The sequence below is a fragment of the Zalophus californianus genome, chromosome 10 (assembly GCF_009762305.2).
Source record: "Zalophus californianus isolate mZalCal1 chromosome 10, mZalCal1.pri.v2, whole genome shotgun sequence".
NCBI lineage: Eukaryota > Metazoa > Chordata > Mammalia > Carnivora > Otariidae > Zalophus > Zalophus californianus.
This window is the reverse complement of record NC_045604.1, coordinates 89,923,896-89,941,842: the sequence shown is the minus strand read 5'-3', so window position 1 is coordinate 89,941,842 and position 17,947 is coordinate 89,923,896. Positions and strand designations below refer to the sequence as shown.

The following is a 17,947-nucleotide window of genomic DNA, read 5'->3' as shown; positions in this document are numbered from 1 at the left end:
CAGTGGCACCTGTGGGGGAAGGTGGTGCCACAGACTTGGTGCCACTCCAGCCAAAGGCAGCACTGGGAGGGACTGTGTGGGGAGGGCCTGGGGGAAGAGGGTTTCCCAGCTCGGGGCCAGGCGGGTCTGCAGGCTGGAGTCCAGTTCTTGGTGGTTACCGCACCAACTCCCATGACTACTACTTTCATTATTAGTGATAGTTGTCATCACACTATTATTAGTTGTTGTTATCATCAAACAATGGCTACATTGTATCAAACACTTCCCACACACTTACCAGACCAAGTGCTTTGCAAGTCTTTTTCCAATTAATTCTCAGAATTACCGAGAAGTATTACCATCCCATCTTAAGGGTAAGTAAATTGAGACTCAGGTGAAGTCAGATGCTCCAGATCACTCTTCCAGTAAGTGACGAAGGTAAAAGTCCAGCCTCATCCCCTGGCTGCCGGTGGTCACAAGAATACCAGTCCCGTATAGGAGCCCAGAGCTTTCACATTTATGGTCTCATCTGAAGCTGTGGGGCAGGCAGAGCAATGGTTATTAGTGAGCTCCCTTTGCCAGCTCTTTGGTCACACTAATTCGAGCTGACTTAAGCTAAAAAAAGGGAATCCATTGGTTCTTGTAATAAAAGTCCAGGGATTTCAGGTATGGCTGTATCCAGGGGTTCATAGATCTGGTGATTTCCCCAGGTCCGGGCTTTCTTTTCTTCTATATTGATGTCCCTCTCAAACAGGTCCCCTCCGTGTACTGTTCTTCACCCCATAGCTCCAAGCTCCATTCCCTGAGCCCAGCAACTATAGAGTGGGAAGAAAGCTCTTCCTTCACAGTGTCCCAGCAAAAGCCCCGAGAATGAGGGTCACTGAATCAGCCTGGGCCACATATTCATCCTGAACTGGGAGAGGCATCTGAAGCAGGAGTGGGAAGGCGGCACTTGTTACCCCCTCTGTACCTCACTGGCTCTTCAAATAACCCTGATTAGGTTCCACTATGGCTCCTGTCTTTCACAAGAGGAATGAGGCTCAGAGAGGTGAAGCGACTTCCCCAAGGTCACACAGTCAGGAGGTGGCGAAGCCAGGAATCAAACAGCTCTCCTGGACACCGGCACAAAGGTCACCCCAAAGAGATTTCCACTTTCCACAACACATTCCGCCTTCCAGGTTTCCGGCTCTTACTTCTTCAAGGCAGAAGCCAGGCTCGATCCCTGCCAGGGACAGTCCGTGATCCACCGCATGAGAAACCAAAATATTTTCCTTGGTGCGGGTTCTTTCGGGGCCAGCAAAACTGGTTCCAAGGATGTGGGGACAGAACGCGTGGGAACCCCTGGATGACAAGGCCAGCACGACACCGGCCCCAGCAGCCTGCAGGGGCTAGTTCCCGAGAAGCCATGGGCGCAGCAGTGCCACTCTGGAGGGCCAGCACGAGCCGGCTCTCCTGGGCGGGATTAGGTGTCGTGCACTCACCTCGCACCCCGCAGTCAGGAGCGTGGGCACCACGGGTACCAGTGACTCCAGGCAAGCCCCTAAACCTCCCACACCTCAGTTCCTTTGTGTGTAAGATGGGGATAATCCCTGAGGCCGTTGAAAGGCATCAGAGAGAGAAGTAAGGCTTACGCAGCAGCGGGAACACACGACACATCAATTCCAATAAAGGACCCCGACAGACACGGTGGTGCCCTCCTTCTCCCTTGCTAACAGAAACCCAGCCTGCTCACGGCACCAGTGCTCCGGGCCCAGGCAATAAATCCTGCCTGGTCTACACCAGGGTTTCCATGCTGGAGGGGAGTCTGGGCCCCGGGCAAGGTCTGGAGACCTTTCTGCTGTCCCAGCTGGGGAGTGCCGCCGGCATCCAGTGGACAGAGGTCAGGGATACCGCTGAATGCCCATCGACCAGGCTGCCAAAAGCGACAGGAATGCGGAGGCTGAGAACCCCAAATGAAGGCGGTCCTGTCCCCCACACTCCCAGCCTCGCTTGCAGCTGGGAGGATGCCGGCGACCAAGAACTGGCCAGGGAGACCGAGGAGAGAGCCACGGGGGCCCCTGGGGAGCCCTTTGCCTGCAGGGCGGAAGGGACAGTGCCCCCTCTGCCTTTGTCCCCCCGAACACCGTGTGATGCCTGCAGCTGCAAGAGTCGCCCCACCGGGAGGAAGCAGCCGGCACACACAGGAAAGGTCAAGATCCCGGGGAGGCTGGTCCTGGTCCCGACTCCTTCTGCCACTGAGTCAGTGCCCACAGCCAGGACCGTGGGACTTCTCGATCTTGAGAAAGCTCAACTCCTATGTTTGCTTGAGTCACTCAAATTACATTATTCTGTTCATCTTAACAGATAGAAAAGCTACTGGCAAAAAACCTGATAGAGTCCACATTACCCCGTGAGTTTTCAAATAAGACAAAATAAAAGCCTGAGTCCTCATCACAGCCGACAGGCTGGTCCATGATCTGGCCCCCAGCTCCCGTCTGACCTGATTTCCTACTTCCATGCTGCTGACCTTGGACATGCCCCAGGGCCTGGTCCGCGCTGGTCCCTCACTGCCATGCATGGCTCTGATCTGTGGGTCCAGGGGCTGCCCTCCACCCTGATGCCACCATCCGACATCATCTTCTTTGTTGGTTTCTCTGGTGATTTTCCCCCTCCTTCCCGGCCCGTGTCCCAGTGCGTGGAGCACAGCTCAGGGAGGCACCCAAATATTCACTGAGCAAAGGAAAGAAAACAGCCTTATTTCATTTCACGGTATTTATCAATTCCATTTTCAAGATCGGATCATTTAGAAAATCATCTGAAAAGTCTGCTCTAATAAATAATATGCCTCTAATTTATAACCCCCCCACCCTTTTTTTGATTATACAAATGAACCAAGTCTTTTGGAAATGAATCCTCCCAATCCCAGGCAGAATTTTTGAGCAAATCTATTCTGCAGAGCTGCTGTGACCCCTGAACCCTGGCCCTGGGCCTCTTCTCAACCAGGGGGAGATGGTCAGTAGTCCACGTTCCGCATGTTAGCCACTGTGGTGGCCAGGCGCCGGGGCAGGCCTTTGCTGACCTGCCTGTAGTCCTCAGGTTTGGTCTTCAAGAGTGTCACGATGTTCTGAAGGGTGCGGGATGGCTGCAGGCCCAGGGCATCCATCACGTTGATCAGGTAGTCTGTAGGGATGGGGAGCAGACAGACACAGCTCAACAGACTGAGCGCCAAGCTCACGGGATGATGTGGACTCTAACAAAGAAACTGAACAAAGAAATAGAGAAGTCCACCCCGAACCCCCAAAATGCCGGTTGCCTGCTCTGCCCCAAGCAGCCAGGCCTTTACTCTGAGGGCTTTTCCAAGAGGATTAAACCTACTGTCAGCTTCGGGGTGCCTGGGTGGCTCAATTGGTTGAGCGTCCAACTCTTGATTTCAGCTCAGGTCATGATCTCAGGGTCATGAGATCAAGTCCTGCATCAGGCTCCACACTCAGCACAGAGTTTGCCTGGGATTCTCTTTCTCCCTCTCCCTCTGCCCCTCCTCCCTCCTTGCATGTGCTCGCTCTCGCTCTCTCTTTCAAATAAATAAATAAACAAAATCTTAAAAAAAGGAAAGGAAGAAAGAAAAGAAAAGAAAAGAAAAAAAAAAACAACTCTCAACTTGGCCTGAATCAGGAATTCTAATTGAATAAAGGACTAGCTGTCCCCCACCCCCCACTACACAATCAGTTCTCCAGCTGGACCAGCTCACCCCTTCAAAGCTCTACACTAGGACTCCTGAGTTATTGGCCACACTCCTCAGCGGGCCCCACTGACCACATGGAGACCCTGAGCAGTCAGGGGACATGTGGGCTTATATGAGCAGCGACCAAGAGCTCCCAGCCCAAGCCCCCCATGAAGACAAGGACCGTGTCTGAGGCGGGGGCCTGGTGAGCTGCAGGTTCTCACACTTCCCATTTCTCCCCGTGGGGTCCTAGTTAGAGACAAATTCCCAAGCCCACCCCAGACCACGTTGGTGAGAATCCAAGAGAGAGTTCAAGGACCCTGTCCTTCTAATAAGAGCCCCACGACTCTAACCACCAGGCAAGCTTGGGCAACACCGGCAGAGCGGGGAAGGCGAAAACTGGTTTCCAAGGTCGGGGTGAGCCTGGTGAACCCCTCTTCTCTGAGTCCCTGCGTCCATCCGTCAATGCTGCATTGTCAAGAGGATGAAATGGACCAAAGGCCACAGGAGCTCCTGATGTATCACAGGTGGTAAGAGTGCTACCCTGGGCAGGTCCAAGCCAGATGTGAGGGGAGCACCCCGCAGCATCCTCTGGCTCCACCTTCATCCTGCCCTCCCAAGGGTGGCAGACGGCACCCCGCAGCAGGCCCCTGCTGACCTTCTGTCCACGGCCCTGGCCGAATGGACCGCGGCTCCAGCCACGGCCGGCATCTTCCTTCATTTCTTCTGGAAGCCTGGCTCAGGGCAGGGCCCACGGGAGGTGTCTGCTCTGCCCTGGCGGGCGGGCTGACTCATGTCCAACTCAGGCTGAGCGGCTTCCCAGAAGGGGCGCCAGCAGGCGGCCAGGCACCTGTTGCCTGCTCAAGTTTATCCATAAAACTGAGCTCCGCTCGACCGGGAGCCCGGAGCTGTGAAGTGACAGCCCACGGTCTTCCATGACATTTTCTGTTGGGCCAGCACAGTTTTCGGTTTTGTTGTGAGGTTTCACTTGTCTTTAAGGCGGCCACAACCCCCCCCCCACCCCACTCCCTACAGCGTAACCGCCTGGCACCCTCCCAGCCCCTGGCCACGCTCGCCAGCACAGAAGCTCAGTAAGCCGGGGGGCCGGCTGGGGCTCCAAGCGCCGTGGCCGGCACATAGCGGCCGCTCCGTCAGTGCCGAACGGGGACCGGGCACCCAGGGACAGCCGAACAGAGAGGGACAAATAATACGGGCCACTGGAATCTAGGGCCAACGGCCTGATCTCGCTCCTTCCGATTGCTTCTGTTCTCAGTGCTCCTGCCTGTACTAGCCGACACCACCTACGGGCCCCCGAATCTCCTCCTCCTTCCTCCCCGAACACGGCCCAATGATGTGGTGAAAGCTGGCTTTCCTTTCTAATGGCTGAGAGCTGACTGTGAAGTCAGGACACCTGGATTCCAAGCCTGGCTCCATCACTGGCAGCCCTGGGACCTGGAGGAAAGCACCTCACTTCTATTTCTTCTGCAGCAAAGTAAGAGCCTGGTTTGGCCCTGTGGTCGTGCAGACCACAGCTCTGCCTGGCTCCCCAGGGAGCTGATCTCTGAGGCTCCTACCAGACTCTCCCCCACCACCCCAAGAGCTGCTTCAGGTGAAGAGCAGGCAGGTCAATGGAAGGGCACCAAGACACTGGGGCGACTCCCCTGCCACCCGCCTGTGGCACCCACAAACTCAGGGCCCCGCCTGCAGGGGCAGGTGCCAGCAGGAGCCAGTGGGCATGTGCCCCTCTGACCTGGGGGGCATGCAGGTATTGCATGGAGCCTCGTGCTTCAGCTGCCTCCAGCCTCCGTGTCCTTCCCAGCATGGAGGGTGGGGGGTGGGCTCCATCGTGCAGTGACCTCACAGGGGGGGCTCTGAGGATGGCCGAAGATGTGGGTACGAGGGCTTGCTCGGCGCCTGGCATGCCTCATGCATGGTGGCAGCCTAATCAGCAGCAGTTCGGGGAGGCAAGGCAGCAATGGTGAGTCTGTCGCACTCACTTCAACCCAGCTCACGGAAGCCCCGCTCAGGCGCAGCCTATCAGAATCCCCCAGGACGTTTTTCAGACTACAGACGTCCAGCCTTCAACCCAGACTTCCGAGTCAGAATCTCTGGGGAGGAGGCCTAGAGAATCCGCATTTTTAACCAGCTCGGCAGCCAAGCCCAGAGCTGGAGGGTAGGGGCACTGACAGATGCGATGGGCGACAGCCGTCCCTCCCACTGCCCGTTCTGGGGGCACTCACCCATGTCGGTGGCCAGCTGCTTGGTGGAGTGCGGCGTCAGCTCGGGGATGTGCAGGATCACGTCGCAGTAGGTCTGCATCGTGGCTCTGGCAATGGAGCCCAGCCAGTTGTCAGCCATGTTGTCCAGCTCGGGTAATTCGTCCCCTGGGAAGGGAGAGGAGGTCACCAGAGACAACGCATATGCTTGGGAAAATGCCACCTCCAGCAGCTTCTGCCCTCCAGGCGGCCAGGCCCACGACGGGCGGTGCCGTATGCCCACACACGCCAGGGGGCCACGGTCCCGGTGGGCAACACAGGGACAGAGAACAATTACATCTTAGGCCAAGTGGTACTGACGGAGTATGAGGACGATTCACGAGAGGATGCGGTCAGGTGAGGGGGAGCGATCTCTGCATGCCCGAAGGCGGGGGACGCGGTGCAGCCACGCAGGCCGGGAGGGAGGGCAGGAGGGGGGCTCTGTGAGAGGGCAGGCAGCCCACGCCAGCAGAGACAGCGACGCTCGACACACCGGCAGCACGTCAGAAGTGAGACCCAGACAGGGCCATCCACCACGGACGAGCTGGGTGCTACCCAGCCTCTCAGAGCCCGACTCTGCGGGGCTGTGGTGGGAACCACGGGAGGCCCCGGCCTGGGCCTCAAGCATGAAGCGTGTGACACACTCTAGTGCTGCACACATGGTGACTCTCAGTGTCACATCACCTGTGGGGAAGAAGGAGTACGTATACCGAGCAGGGCTGGGGGAACAGGGCTGGGTCGCGCAGGGCACCCTGAGAGTCACAGGGACCCCATGTCAAACAGGCAATGACTGTGGGTCCCCAGCAAGGTTGTGAGAGCCAGTCAGGCTGGGGCGGGCTGATGCAGGAGGACGGAGCCGTCATCCTGGCCAGACAGGCCTTGAACTCTGGGGGCAAGGGGGCTGCCTGACATTAAAACAACAAAAAAAGTAGGGGGACGAGCGGAGAAAAAGAATCCATTTAGGAGAAGATAAGCAAAATGCCACTTATACCACCACCACCACCAATAACAATAATAATAAAAATAATAATGATAATAACACAGAACATAAAGCTACACGTCAAATACCATCCGCACACGGGAAAATGTAAATACCATCGTGTTCAATGACGGGATGTCATGATTTATTCTTTTTAAAATTGTGACCTTGTTTTACATGTAGTATCTGTACAACAAACACAAACTAGAAAGTTAAAAACCAAAAACAGGATGGACATAACTGAGCAGAAGGCTAAGAACACATGGTCTAGGGCTTCCACCCTGGAAACGGAGGCTGGCCCGGTGGTCGTGTGGCCAGAAACGCGGCCAGGCACGGCAGCTTGTCCGGGGGATAAACCTCCTTCCCCAAGACATTGGCCCATAAAAGGATGAACCTACCAGGCCTGGGGCAGCACTGAGGGGTGGGGGACAAGGCTCCCACGCGGGACTGAGGGTGGAGGGCACTCCCTTACTTGGTAACCGCACGAGTCCCATTCAAGACCCTGCCAGGTCTGCGCTGCCCTGGTCTGGGAGGCCCTGCCCCGACGGCACCCTCCGGCCGGGGGGCAGACAAGGCCCCTCTACACAGCCACATCAGGGCTGCAGCCAGGGCGTCGCCAAAGACTGATAGGAGCCCAGAAACGGGAGCTCATACCCGGGCTTCCCGAGCACGAGGGACAGTTTGTTGGATGCACAGGAGGAGAAAGGGCAGTCCAGGCAGACAGCACAAACACTGGTTTACAAAAGCGCCCAGGAGAAACGGCATGTGGGAGACGGTCCTGCTGCTGACTTACATGTGCACACAGATCTGCAGAGAGAGGCGCCCCGGACGATCGTCCCTCAGGTGCTAGTGGGACTCTCGGGGCAGCAGATTTTTACTCAGAAAAGTTCTTAATTTTTAAAAATTAAGAAGAAAATCCTTCAGAGTGGCTGTAGTGTGAGCACGTCGGGGCAGAAGATGGGCCGCATGCCCTGACTGGGTGGGATTGAGAAGGGTCTCCAACCCCAGGCCTGGGAGGGGCTGGATCTCACCCCATAGGTTCCAGGGGCCCTGGGGGTTTTTAAGCAGGCCGGGAATAATTAGTCTGAGGGTAAGGACAAGCAGCAAGAGATGGGAGCAAAATATACAAAATGCAGTAGAGAAAGGAAATCTCAAGAAGGAGGAGTGTTAAAAAGACAGGCCGATGAAGTATCGGGCTCAGCTTTTGCGTCTGATGGCAGGAATGGTCTGGGCCCGACCTTCCTGGGCCTCCCCACAGGGCCACTCTGTGCCAAGGCCCACCAGGCTGCCCCCTCTGCCTGGAACCCCCACCTCAGAGAAGGGAGCCTCCACGGGGCCCTCGTACCACACCCAGGCAGCACCCCTGCCCTGTGCCCGGCAGGTGCTGGCCACCTCCAGGGGACCCAGTCCCAATGAGGCCCAAACTCAGCAGCCCCACTGGGGGAGGGGACGTGGTGGGCACAGAGATTGCAGTTTTCCTGCAAATGCCCCTGCTATGACACACGCTGTGTGGGTGACCTCTGGACATGTCATTTCAAAGTTCCTGATGTTCCATTTCCTTGTGGGAAAAAGACTCGCAAAGATTTTCAAAACTCCCTTCTAACCACACTGCTTAGGAAAAGCCATTTATCTAAGCCCCAAAGTTCCTACCAGTTGCTCTCCATCTAGTTCTTAAAACGTGCAAATGTTAACATGTTAGAAATCCCCTGGGTAATTCTTCCCAGTTTTCTGCATGTTTGAAATTTTTCATAATATGCTGCTGAAAAGGAGGGGGTAAAAAAAAAAAAAAGAAAGAAACACCTGGATGGGCTTGTTGTTGTTGTTTTCCAGCGCTGTTACAATTCTACTTTATGGCTGGAGTTTTTCCCTCCTAACAATGCCCAAAGCAATGGCCCAGCACAGAGTAAGCAATTAATAACACCTTGGTAAGTGAATGAATGATTGAAAACAACTGCAGTTTAGCTAAACCTGTATGTATTTTTTTTTCCGTGGGATAGTAAGGCTTTACACTCTCCCTGGTCTGCTGCAACAGACACAGACACAGCACCACTGTTTTCTTGCCCAAAAGTTTGAATTTGAACGTCAGCAGCATCAGTAAGAGATACATGATGGTGGGGCGCCTGGGTGGCTCAGTCGGTTGGATGTCCGACTCTTGGATACATGATGGTGAATAATACAATGCCTGGGATTTGACTTAAGTATTCTCGAAAAAAATAATGAGAGGAACGTAAGAAACAAGAAGCCATTCTGGAAGCCAGATGAGGAGTACCTGGGACTCCACTGTACTGGTCTCACACCCTGCATGACAGGCTTGTGTGCATGCGCACGTGTGTCAAATTCCAAAAATCCAAACTGTATAAACTGCTTTCCTCTGTGCTTGCCAATATTGTGTTAACACACATATATGTGTATATATGTAAATCTGTATATATTTTCAATATAGTCAATATGATAGGTTACAAAATGGCATACTTTCAGGGCGCCTGGGCGTCAGTTAAGAGTCCGACTCTTGATCTCAGGGTCGTGAGTTCAAGCCCTGCACTGGGCTCCACACTGGGCATGGAGCCTACTTAAAAAAAAAAAAAAAAAAAAAAGCATACGCTACTTTCCTTTGCAGCCATTTGAGGATTACTAAAGTTATACACTTCTTCCTATTTTTAGGTTATTTGAATGCCTTCATGTTATTTACTTATTTTTCCATGGGGTGTCATCTTTTTTTTACTGATTTGTGGGAACTTTTATAAAACAACTACCACCTATCAGCCGTGTTGCTATTTTGTTCCAGTCTGTCACATTCATCTTTCAATTTCCTTTAGTTTCTGGCTTTCATTTCAGAGTCTTCCCTTCCCTACCCCTAAGTGCCTATTCATTCATACTGTAGGTTTTACATGCTAAAAGTGAAATTTGTATAGAATTATCCTTTTTCCCAAAAATTATGAGTTCCCTTAATGTGTATGACCCTGTGAAACTCGCAGAGATTTTATTTGTATCATCTTCACAAATGATTTATGGAAATTTGACAACCATGCCTACTCTCTGTGGGATAAAAAGCCCAACGTATTGATTCGATCAAGTGTATTGATTACACTGAACAATTCCTCTTTTATCCTCATTAATTTTCCTTTTTGAGAGGCGCCTGGGTAGCTCAGTCATTAAGCATCTGCCTTTGGCTCAGGTCAGGATCCCAGGGTCCTGGGATCGAGCCCCACATCAGGCTCCCTGCTCCGCAGGAAGCCTGCTTCTCCCCCTCCCACTTCCCCTGCTTGTGTTCCTTCTCTCACTGTGTCTCTCTCTGTCAAATAAATAAATAAAATCTTTAAAAAAAAAACAAAACTTTTCCTTTTTGATTTGTCAAAGCCTAAAAGAGAGGTGCACGATGTTCTCAATACTCATGTGGTTTTCTCTTTCAAAATTATAAAATTTTAGAATTACACTACCAGTTTAATGGGATAGGATAACCAAGCTGGCATAAAATATATCAATAAATCACTTTCCTTTTGCGTAATTTCCATATTTAGTTTTAATTTTCCATATTTCAATTTATTTTAATTAATTTCAATTTTTATAGTTAATATAATTTGCTAATAAAAACTTTTGTCATATGGACAACGTAACCAATAAAATGTAATATATACCTAAATATAAAATTGATTTTTATTTTACATTTAAAAACAAAAGCAGTAATTCAGCTTTAATTACAACTTGGATTTCAAATGCTTATCAAATGTACTAAAATATGGGGGCGCCTGGGTGGCTCAGTCATTAGGCGTCTGCCTTCGGCTCAGGTCATGATCCCGGGGTCCTGGGATCGAGGCACACATCGGGCTCCCTGCTCTGCGGGAAGCCTGCTTCTCCCTCTCCCACTCCCCCTGCTTGTGTTCCCTCTCTCACTGTGTCTCTCTCTGTCAAATAAATAAATAAAATCTTTTAAAAAAAATGTACTAAAATATGTTTGGATGATCTAGCCAAAAAAAAAAAAAAAATTGTTCTTATTCTCCATCTGGCAGCTGCTCGCTCACACCCCTCAGTGCTATCTGACGTGTAAGCGTACCTGACTGTCACAGGCGCACTGTGGGGTCTGCCTTTCATCAGTGTTAACGGGCCACTTTGGTTCCATTTGTTATTGTTTGCTCTGATTCAACGTCATTGCCTTGCTTTCTTTTTATTTGCATTTACATGGGATGCCTTTTAGCATCCCTTTAACTTTTCAATGTGATTTTTTCTCAGGGTGGTACCTTCTCATAAGCTGCTGAAATCTTTTCTATATGTACCACGTGATTTTTCTGTTTGCTCAGCCTTACGAAGGGAGGCCTATAATTTCTCATATTAGGAATAAGAGGATTTTTGATCAGAAAGTATGTGGTCCCTGTTCAAACCTGTCAGTGCCCAGATAATGGGAAAAAGAAATAGTTTTTTTTTTAATTTTATTTACTTTTTGAGAGAGAGAGAGAGAGAGAGAATGACAGAGAGCATGAGAGAGGGGAGGGTCCGAGGGAGAAGCAGACTCCCCGCTGAGCAGGGAGCCCGATGCGGGACTCGATCCTGGGACTCCAGGATCATGACCTGGGCCGAAGGCAGTCGCTTAACCAACTGAGCCACCCAGGCGCCCCAAGAAATAGTTTTAATTACTGTATTTTCACCTTGTCAGTTTAGAGACCCAGGAGCCCTGGGAGAGCTGGGAACAAGTTCTGGCCAGAGGCATCTGGAAAGGAAACATCACTTCTACGGTGAAGAATTTATGTTTGTCCTAACGAGCAAAATTGTTCTTAAGGTGCCGCTTTACTCGGCACGTGGTCCGTAGAGAGAGGGCTCGCACTGGCCAAGTGGGACCCTTGCCCCAAGAGCTTGCTTCCACCTCCAGTGAGTACGTGTGACCTGGGGCCCTCCTGCCCCTGCCTCCCCAGCTGAGGGGCATCGGTGGAGTTCCTCCCCAGAGACGCTCCGCACACAGTGAGATGTCCCTTCCCTAAGCCACTCTGTCCTGCAGAAGCTCCCCAGGGGGGTAACAGGTGGAACCCCATGTTTGCAGGGGGCTACAGCGAACCCGCCTCCTGGCTCTGTCAGGCCCCTCTCACCTTGCTCAGGAGGAAAGGGCAGCTTCCCAGCGTGCAGGGCCAGCTCCAAGGCAGAGTCCTCCTGAGTCACGAAAGGCTCAAGATTCAGGGGGAGGGACATGATATATTGCCCGATCTGAAACAGAAGAAAACACTTTCAACTCCACATTGCCACATACAGGTCATTATTTCTGCAGCACATTCGTGTGAAGGCAAACAGGGGACAGACAAAAAAAAGCACAAGGCCTGGGGCAGCCCCAACTCTGATCTTTCCAGCGAGTGTTAATACTGCTATGGCAGGACCTTACAAAAATCAATGGCAATTTGCATGTACATCACACATTCATCCTCACACTAATGACCCCACTATTCTTGGAATGCATTCAACGCAACCACTACCTCAAATGAGATAATGGACACCAACAAGCGACTGTGCAAATAAATATAAATTACAACTATTCATGGATGCAAAACCAGGAAGATGCTAATGTCAACAGGTGCACAGCCAAGCAAGAATGCGAATCCTATCTTCTGGACTTGACTGTGGGTCTTGCCTTTAGAAGTGATCTAAGAGAAGGAAGGAAATTTTGGGGGGGGAAAAAAAGCCATTTGTAATTATAAATTAATTTGGAGGGAAAACTGTACTGTTTTCATAATACAGACTCTAGAAATAAAGATGGAGAACGCCTTCTTGGCTGGTGGGGAATCGCAAAAGACAGGATTACGAGACATTTGGGATGAGCCCACAAATAATACAATGTTTGTCATGTGTTTGTCGGATGCACATGACTGTCATCATGGCTATATTTTATTTTTTATTTTTATTTTTTTTATCACGGGTATATTTTAGATACCACTTTCTATTAAAACCCCTGTTTTGTGTTTTAAGGTAAGTGTATGTTTTTGTTTCAAAATAAGGCTGATTTTCAGGTTACGACAACATACCGCTTTTGTTTTTGTTTTAAAAAAAAAAAGGTCTTTGAGCCTGTTTTTTTTTTTTTTTCTTGGTTCTATATTTATTCTGTACATTTAAACTTGATTCTGATTCTGTAAACTACAATTCCGAGGATTATCCAAGTAAGATCTTCCCTCCTGGCCTCACACACACCTACATGGTAGCAGACTCGCAAAGTCTCCCAGCCCAAAGGGAGATTCCAAACATTTCCAAACACCGAGTGTTGGGCTGGTTGTACTTAAGTCTCAACATCCCCCGGTCCATTATGCGAGGTGATGAGATGGATGGTAAAATAAATTAAATCGGCATTTTTTCCTTTGCATTTACTTAGTATAATCTCTTACTCAAACTAGGTATGTGGGCCACTTTCCTCACTAGTAATAACCGCCACCATACACTTCAGCTTGAAAATGGCAACAAATGCATCATTTTTCCACAAGGCTGGAGGAAAAGAAGGATGCTGGTTTCTGGATTTGGGACCTCTCTGTTCTAATTACATGTGGCAGGCGCTTCCTGAATACCTACTATGCACAAGGACCCTGGGGGATACTCCTGTGCAGCTTTCATCTGGGGCCATAACCTTCTGGCTAAATGCACACACCCAGTTTTACGGGCAATGAAGTGTCAGGATCATTATACCTTGCATCTACGTTGTTTTTCATTTTTCAAAGCATTTTCTCCTATTGCGCCCCTCCATAATGCCCATGCGGCTCTGTGTAGGTTCAGAAGGCATTCACCGACGAGGCAAAGTGTTGTTTAGGTGCAAAATTTCAATAATCTGACATCTCAAACTTCAACTGGTTGGTTGAGCTTGTGAGGACTGCTGTGGTTCCTGGACAGATCCCACGACTCCAGGTGTCCCTCGGGAGTTCTGTCCATGTTCATCTTTCAGCAATCAATGTGGAAAGGGATGCTTACCAGTGCGCCTGAGGATATTTGTCTACTATTCCCACATATTCAATAAATACTCCTTGATATCCGGTTTGGGTATCAAACTCAGTGACACAGGAAAAATGAAGAGCTTTGTGGTCAGATGGACTTGGGTTTGAGTTCTGGCTCTACTGCTGTGTGACCTTCCTGGTGTCATCATCTCTGACAGGAGGATGATCTCATACTTACTTCAAAGGGCTGTGCCAAGGAGGAAATTCATGTGTGATACACGCATGAAGCACCTGGCGTCCTAACAGAGCGGCCGAGGGATAAGCAGCCCCTCTTGCATTGCCCAGAGCCTCACTGCTTGCCTGTGAAACACTACCACCAACCAGCTCACGTTGTTGTTGTCAAGACAAAATTCTGTGTAGACCACATGCCACCTCATGGCACTGATAAAAGCCTTCACTGTCCTTACACACAGTGTGTGTCCGGTAAGTGCTCACTTCCTGAGTTCAGGTCATCAGCCCTCAGGTACAATCCTTAACTCATGGGGGGTCATGGCAGGTGGAAAAGGGCCCTGGCCTGGAAACAATCTGGGCCTCCCCTACTCCGCCAATATCTCAATTTCCTCAATTGTAAAATCATTCAATACCTCTCCAGTCCCTTCCAGCAACATCATTTCCTCAATCCATTTAGACTGTAACGCATAGTGTCTCAGTTCTAAAAATAAGATGATTCCCATTGGTTGTAAGAACCAACCCACATCTTAATAGTTTCATCAGTACCGGTTTATGAGGTAATGCCCTGGGAGACAGGAGGAAAGCGATTGCCATTTTGAACTCGGCACGGCTCCCAATGAACAGAGAGAACAACGCCATCCTCCATGCTACCGCCAATGGGAATCACCAGACACTTCTGATTGTACAATAGTAACTTTTAAAATTTCTTTGGATCTCTTATAATAGAGTCATAACTTACAAAGCAGTGGGTTCTAAAGTGACAGCCGTAGGCAGAAGAAATTGCTTAACTCAGAATCGCTCTGGAGAATGTCAGAAGTCACCCGCAGTGTGAGGTCCCCGTGGCTGGAGTACTCTACTCCCACCTGGTATTGAAGAGCAGCCAAGCCAGACTGCAGGAAGGAGCGACAGGAAAGGCCACGTGCAGGGGGGCTGTCGATTCCCAGGGGTGAAATGAGAAGGAGGAAAGGACTCCAAGTGCCCTGCTCCCCTGTAGGGTTTATTCTGTTCTTTGTTAACATGGAGCCTCCAGAACTACAATTCTTAAGAGATTTCTTTCCTGCTGTGAAATTACCCATGAAAGCACTCCACACAGGGCCTGGTGCAAAGCAGCTGTCACTAAAACACTGGCTGAATTTGAATTCAGAACTACATACACACTGTTCCTCTGAAAAGTCGTCGAGGAGAATTTGCCCACCTGTGTCCTCTCCTCCCAAGTCAGAATCCCCTGTGTGCACTCACGCTGGGATGCCCTTACGTACCGGCCACACCTCGCACTGGGAGAGAGGGAGGAGGGGTACGAGCGTGTTGGGTTTTGAAATCAGCGTGTGTTTCGTCAGCTGACTGAATAAGGAAGTCAGCTGCCTTTCCTTAAAGTCCTGGATATGGAAGGAAATTACCCAAAAGCAAAGGTTCAGACAGCACCAACGTGGTAATGACTACTTTCCCCGAAGGGCCAGAATCCAAAGACAAGGCAGGGTCCGCAAGGCTACAACTGCCCTGGAGCAAAGCGCCCAGAAGCTCTTACATTGCTGATGTACTCCAGAGGCGTGAGGCTGAAGGTGGGCAGGTCGTCGGTCAGCGTCTCACCAATGCCTGCTGTGCTCCAGCTCTAGGGCAGGAAGGAGAGAAAGCGATCAAGATCACGGAAGCCAGGAGGCCCGGGAAAGCACCCCACGCCCAAAAATCCTCGAAGAATGCAGCCTTCCTAGAGGTGTCTTTGCTCAGAGACGGCCTTGGGAATTGTCACTATTCGACAGACCAGGGATTTCTCACCAAGTCATCACCCTGAAGCCTGCCACCAAGAAAATAATCCTTTCTCTCTCCGCATTCCCACAGACCCATCAAATGGGAGCTCCTGCCTTCTCAACAGAACTATCTGGTGAGAACGGATCCCGTTTGTTGCTCCCACTCAGACCGTGAAGCGAAGAGCTGGATATACCCTGTGGTCTGGGTTTCTCTACTCGGGCGGGCACACCGGGTTAAGAGCTGCTGGGCGCAGCTAGCCTCACTAACTCCTGGGTCTTCAGCACTCTAAAGAGACTAGGAGCGCCCCAAATCCTCCACAGAGACCCCATGTAAATCCCTATCTCGGGAGGGAGGCCTGGGAAGCCCCTTCTGGCTGCAGAAATATCCAAACCACATTCATCCACACTACTTCACTGCTTTTATTTCCACCTGCCTCCTAGATCTATTTCTCAACTGATTCAGACCTCAGAGGGAAAGGGATGGGAACGAACGTCCAAACCCCACCAGCTGCCCCTTTGTCCTCTTTGTGATCCCTCTGTCTGGGGAGATGTTCTTCCTTCCGACATTTAAAATACCGAATGTCTACGGTATCTCTGTGTGAGCTTTCCCAGCAGTCTCTCTGGAGTCCAGCAAATTACCAGCACCCACATGGTTACAGAGTTCAGCTTGGCACACCTTCACACAGAAATCTAGTTTCTTAATTCCAACCCAAGTCACCCTAAAGCCAGCCTGGAAAGCAAGGCCCTTTCTGGCTGCACTCCTGGAGTGACCCCCAGGTCATGCTGTAGCTGCTCTCTGCAGCCACCTGATGCCATCGGGTTGCTTGATCCTTTAAGCAACGTTCCAGGAATGTAATGACCATGTCCACCCCTGGGCTCCCGGCCCAGCCTAAGCCTCAGCTGCCCTCCCCACGTTCCCCAGCACCAGCTCAATTCTAATTTTCTTTGCTTGGGACAAGTTCTTTCCTTCCCCACCTCTGCCCCTAGTTTTCTAAACTCCTTGTTCTTGCTCGAGAATCCTCCTCTGTTTCAAAATAGCCCACTTTTCATCAGTTGACTCCCACCCCATGGAGAAGAAACACTGTGATCACCCACACGTACTGAGTGCCCGTGATGTGCAGAGCCTTGTGCCCTGCTTGGTGGAGAGGAGACAAAGAAATGTAAGACTTGGTGCTTGCTCTCCAGAAGCTCCCTGGGAAACCAAGACCCCACAACACACTCCCGTTATATACCCCGACATGTCCCTCCCCCCGCCGTGCACACACACACAGGCTTCCACTTGGAAGTTCTCCGTGGCAGAGGCAAGGTGTGATACTGTAAGAGTTCAGAGGAGCGAGGGCTCAGGGTGATTACAGGAGGAATGGGCTGCAGGATGCCTGGGGTGCAGAGAGGAAAGACCAGAAGGAGAATGCATAGCTCTCAGACAGTGGGCTAAGAAAGGGCTTTCTTTTCTTTTTTAATTTTTTAATTGTTATGTTAATCACCATATATTACATCATTTGTTTTTGACGTAGTGTTCCATGATTCATTGTTTGTTCATAACACCCAGTGCTCCATGCAGAATGTGCCCTCTTTAATACCCTTCACCAGGCTAACCCATCCCCCTACCCTCCTCCCCTCTAGAACCCTCAGTTTGTTTTTCAGAGTCCATCGTCTCTCATGGTTCGTCTCTCCCTCCGACTTACTCCCCTTCTCTTCCTCTCCTGTTATCTTCTTCTTTTTCTTTTTTCTTAAAATGTTGCGTTATTTGTTTCAGAAGTACAGATCTGTGATTCAACAGTCTTGCACAATTCACAGCGCTCACCGTAGCACATACCCTCCCCAATGTCTATCACCCAGCCACCCCATCCCTCCCACCCCCCACCACTCCAGTCACACTCAGTTTGTTCCTGAGATTAAGAATTCCTCATATCAGTGAGGTCATATGATACATGTCTTTCTCTGATTGAAGGGCTTTATTTTCAATAAATAAATTGCAAGAGAGTGAGAGAGAGGAGGGGGGAAGGGAACGGAAAGGTAACCTGTAGCTCATAAAAGACACATGGACCAATCCCTACGTGCAGAACGAACCTCGATCCTGAGTCAAACAGTGAAATCATGACTTTTATGACAACTGAAAATTTGAACACTGAATGGTATTAAGGAATCATTGCCACCTGAGGGGGATT

The 17,947-nt window shown here is 50.6% G+C and overlaps 1 protein-coding gene across 2 annotated transcripts in view; it reads right to left on the bottom strand.

The window, feature by feature from the left end:
* Positions 1-2,715: 2,715 nt before the first annotated feature.
* Positions 2,716-17,947, bottom strand: part of COG7 (component of oligomeric golgi complex 7) — a 78,420-nt gene continuing 63,188 nt past the window's right edge. For both annotated transcript variants that reach the window (XM_027609952.2, XM_027609951.2), the window contains 4 exons: positions 15,560-15,643; positions 11,989-12,103; positions 5,920-6,063; positions 2,716-3,138 (listed from right to left, as the gene is read on the bottom strand). In XM_027609952.2, the coding sequence (XP_027465753.1) occupies positions 2,972-3,138; positions 5,920-6,063; positions 11,989-12,103; positions 15,560-15,643 (510 nt within the window). In that variant the 3' untranslated portion in view covers positions 2,716-2,971. The remainder of the gene's footprint in view (positions 3,139-5,919; positions 6,064-11,988; positions 12,104-15,559; positions 15,644-17,947) is intronic.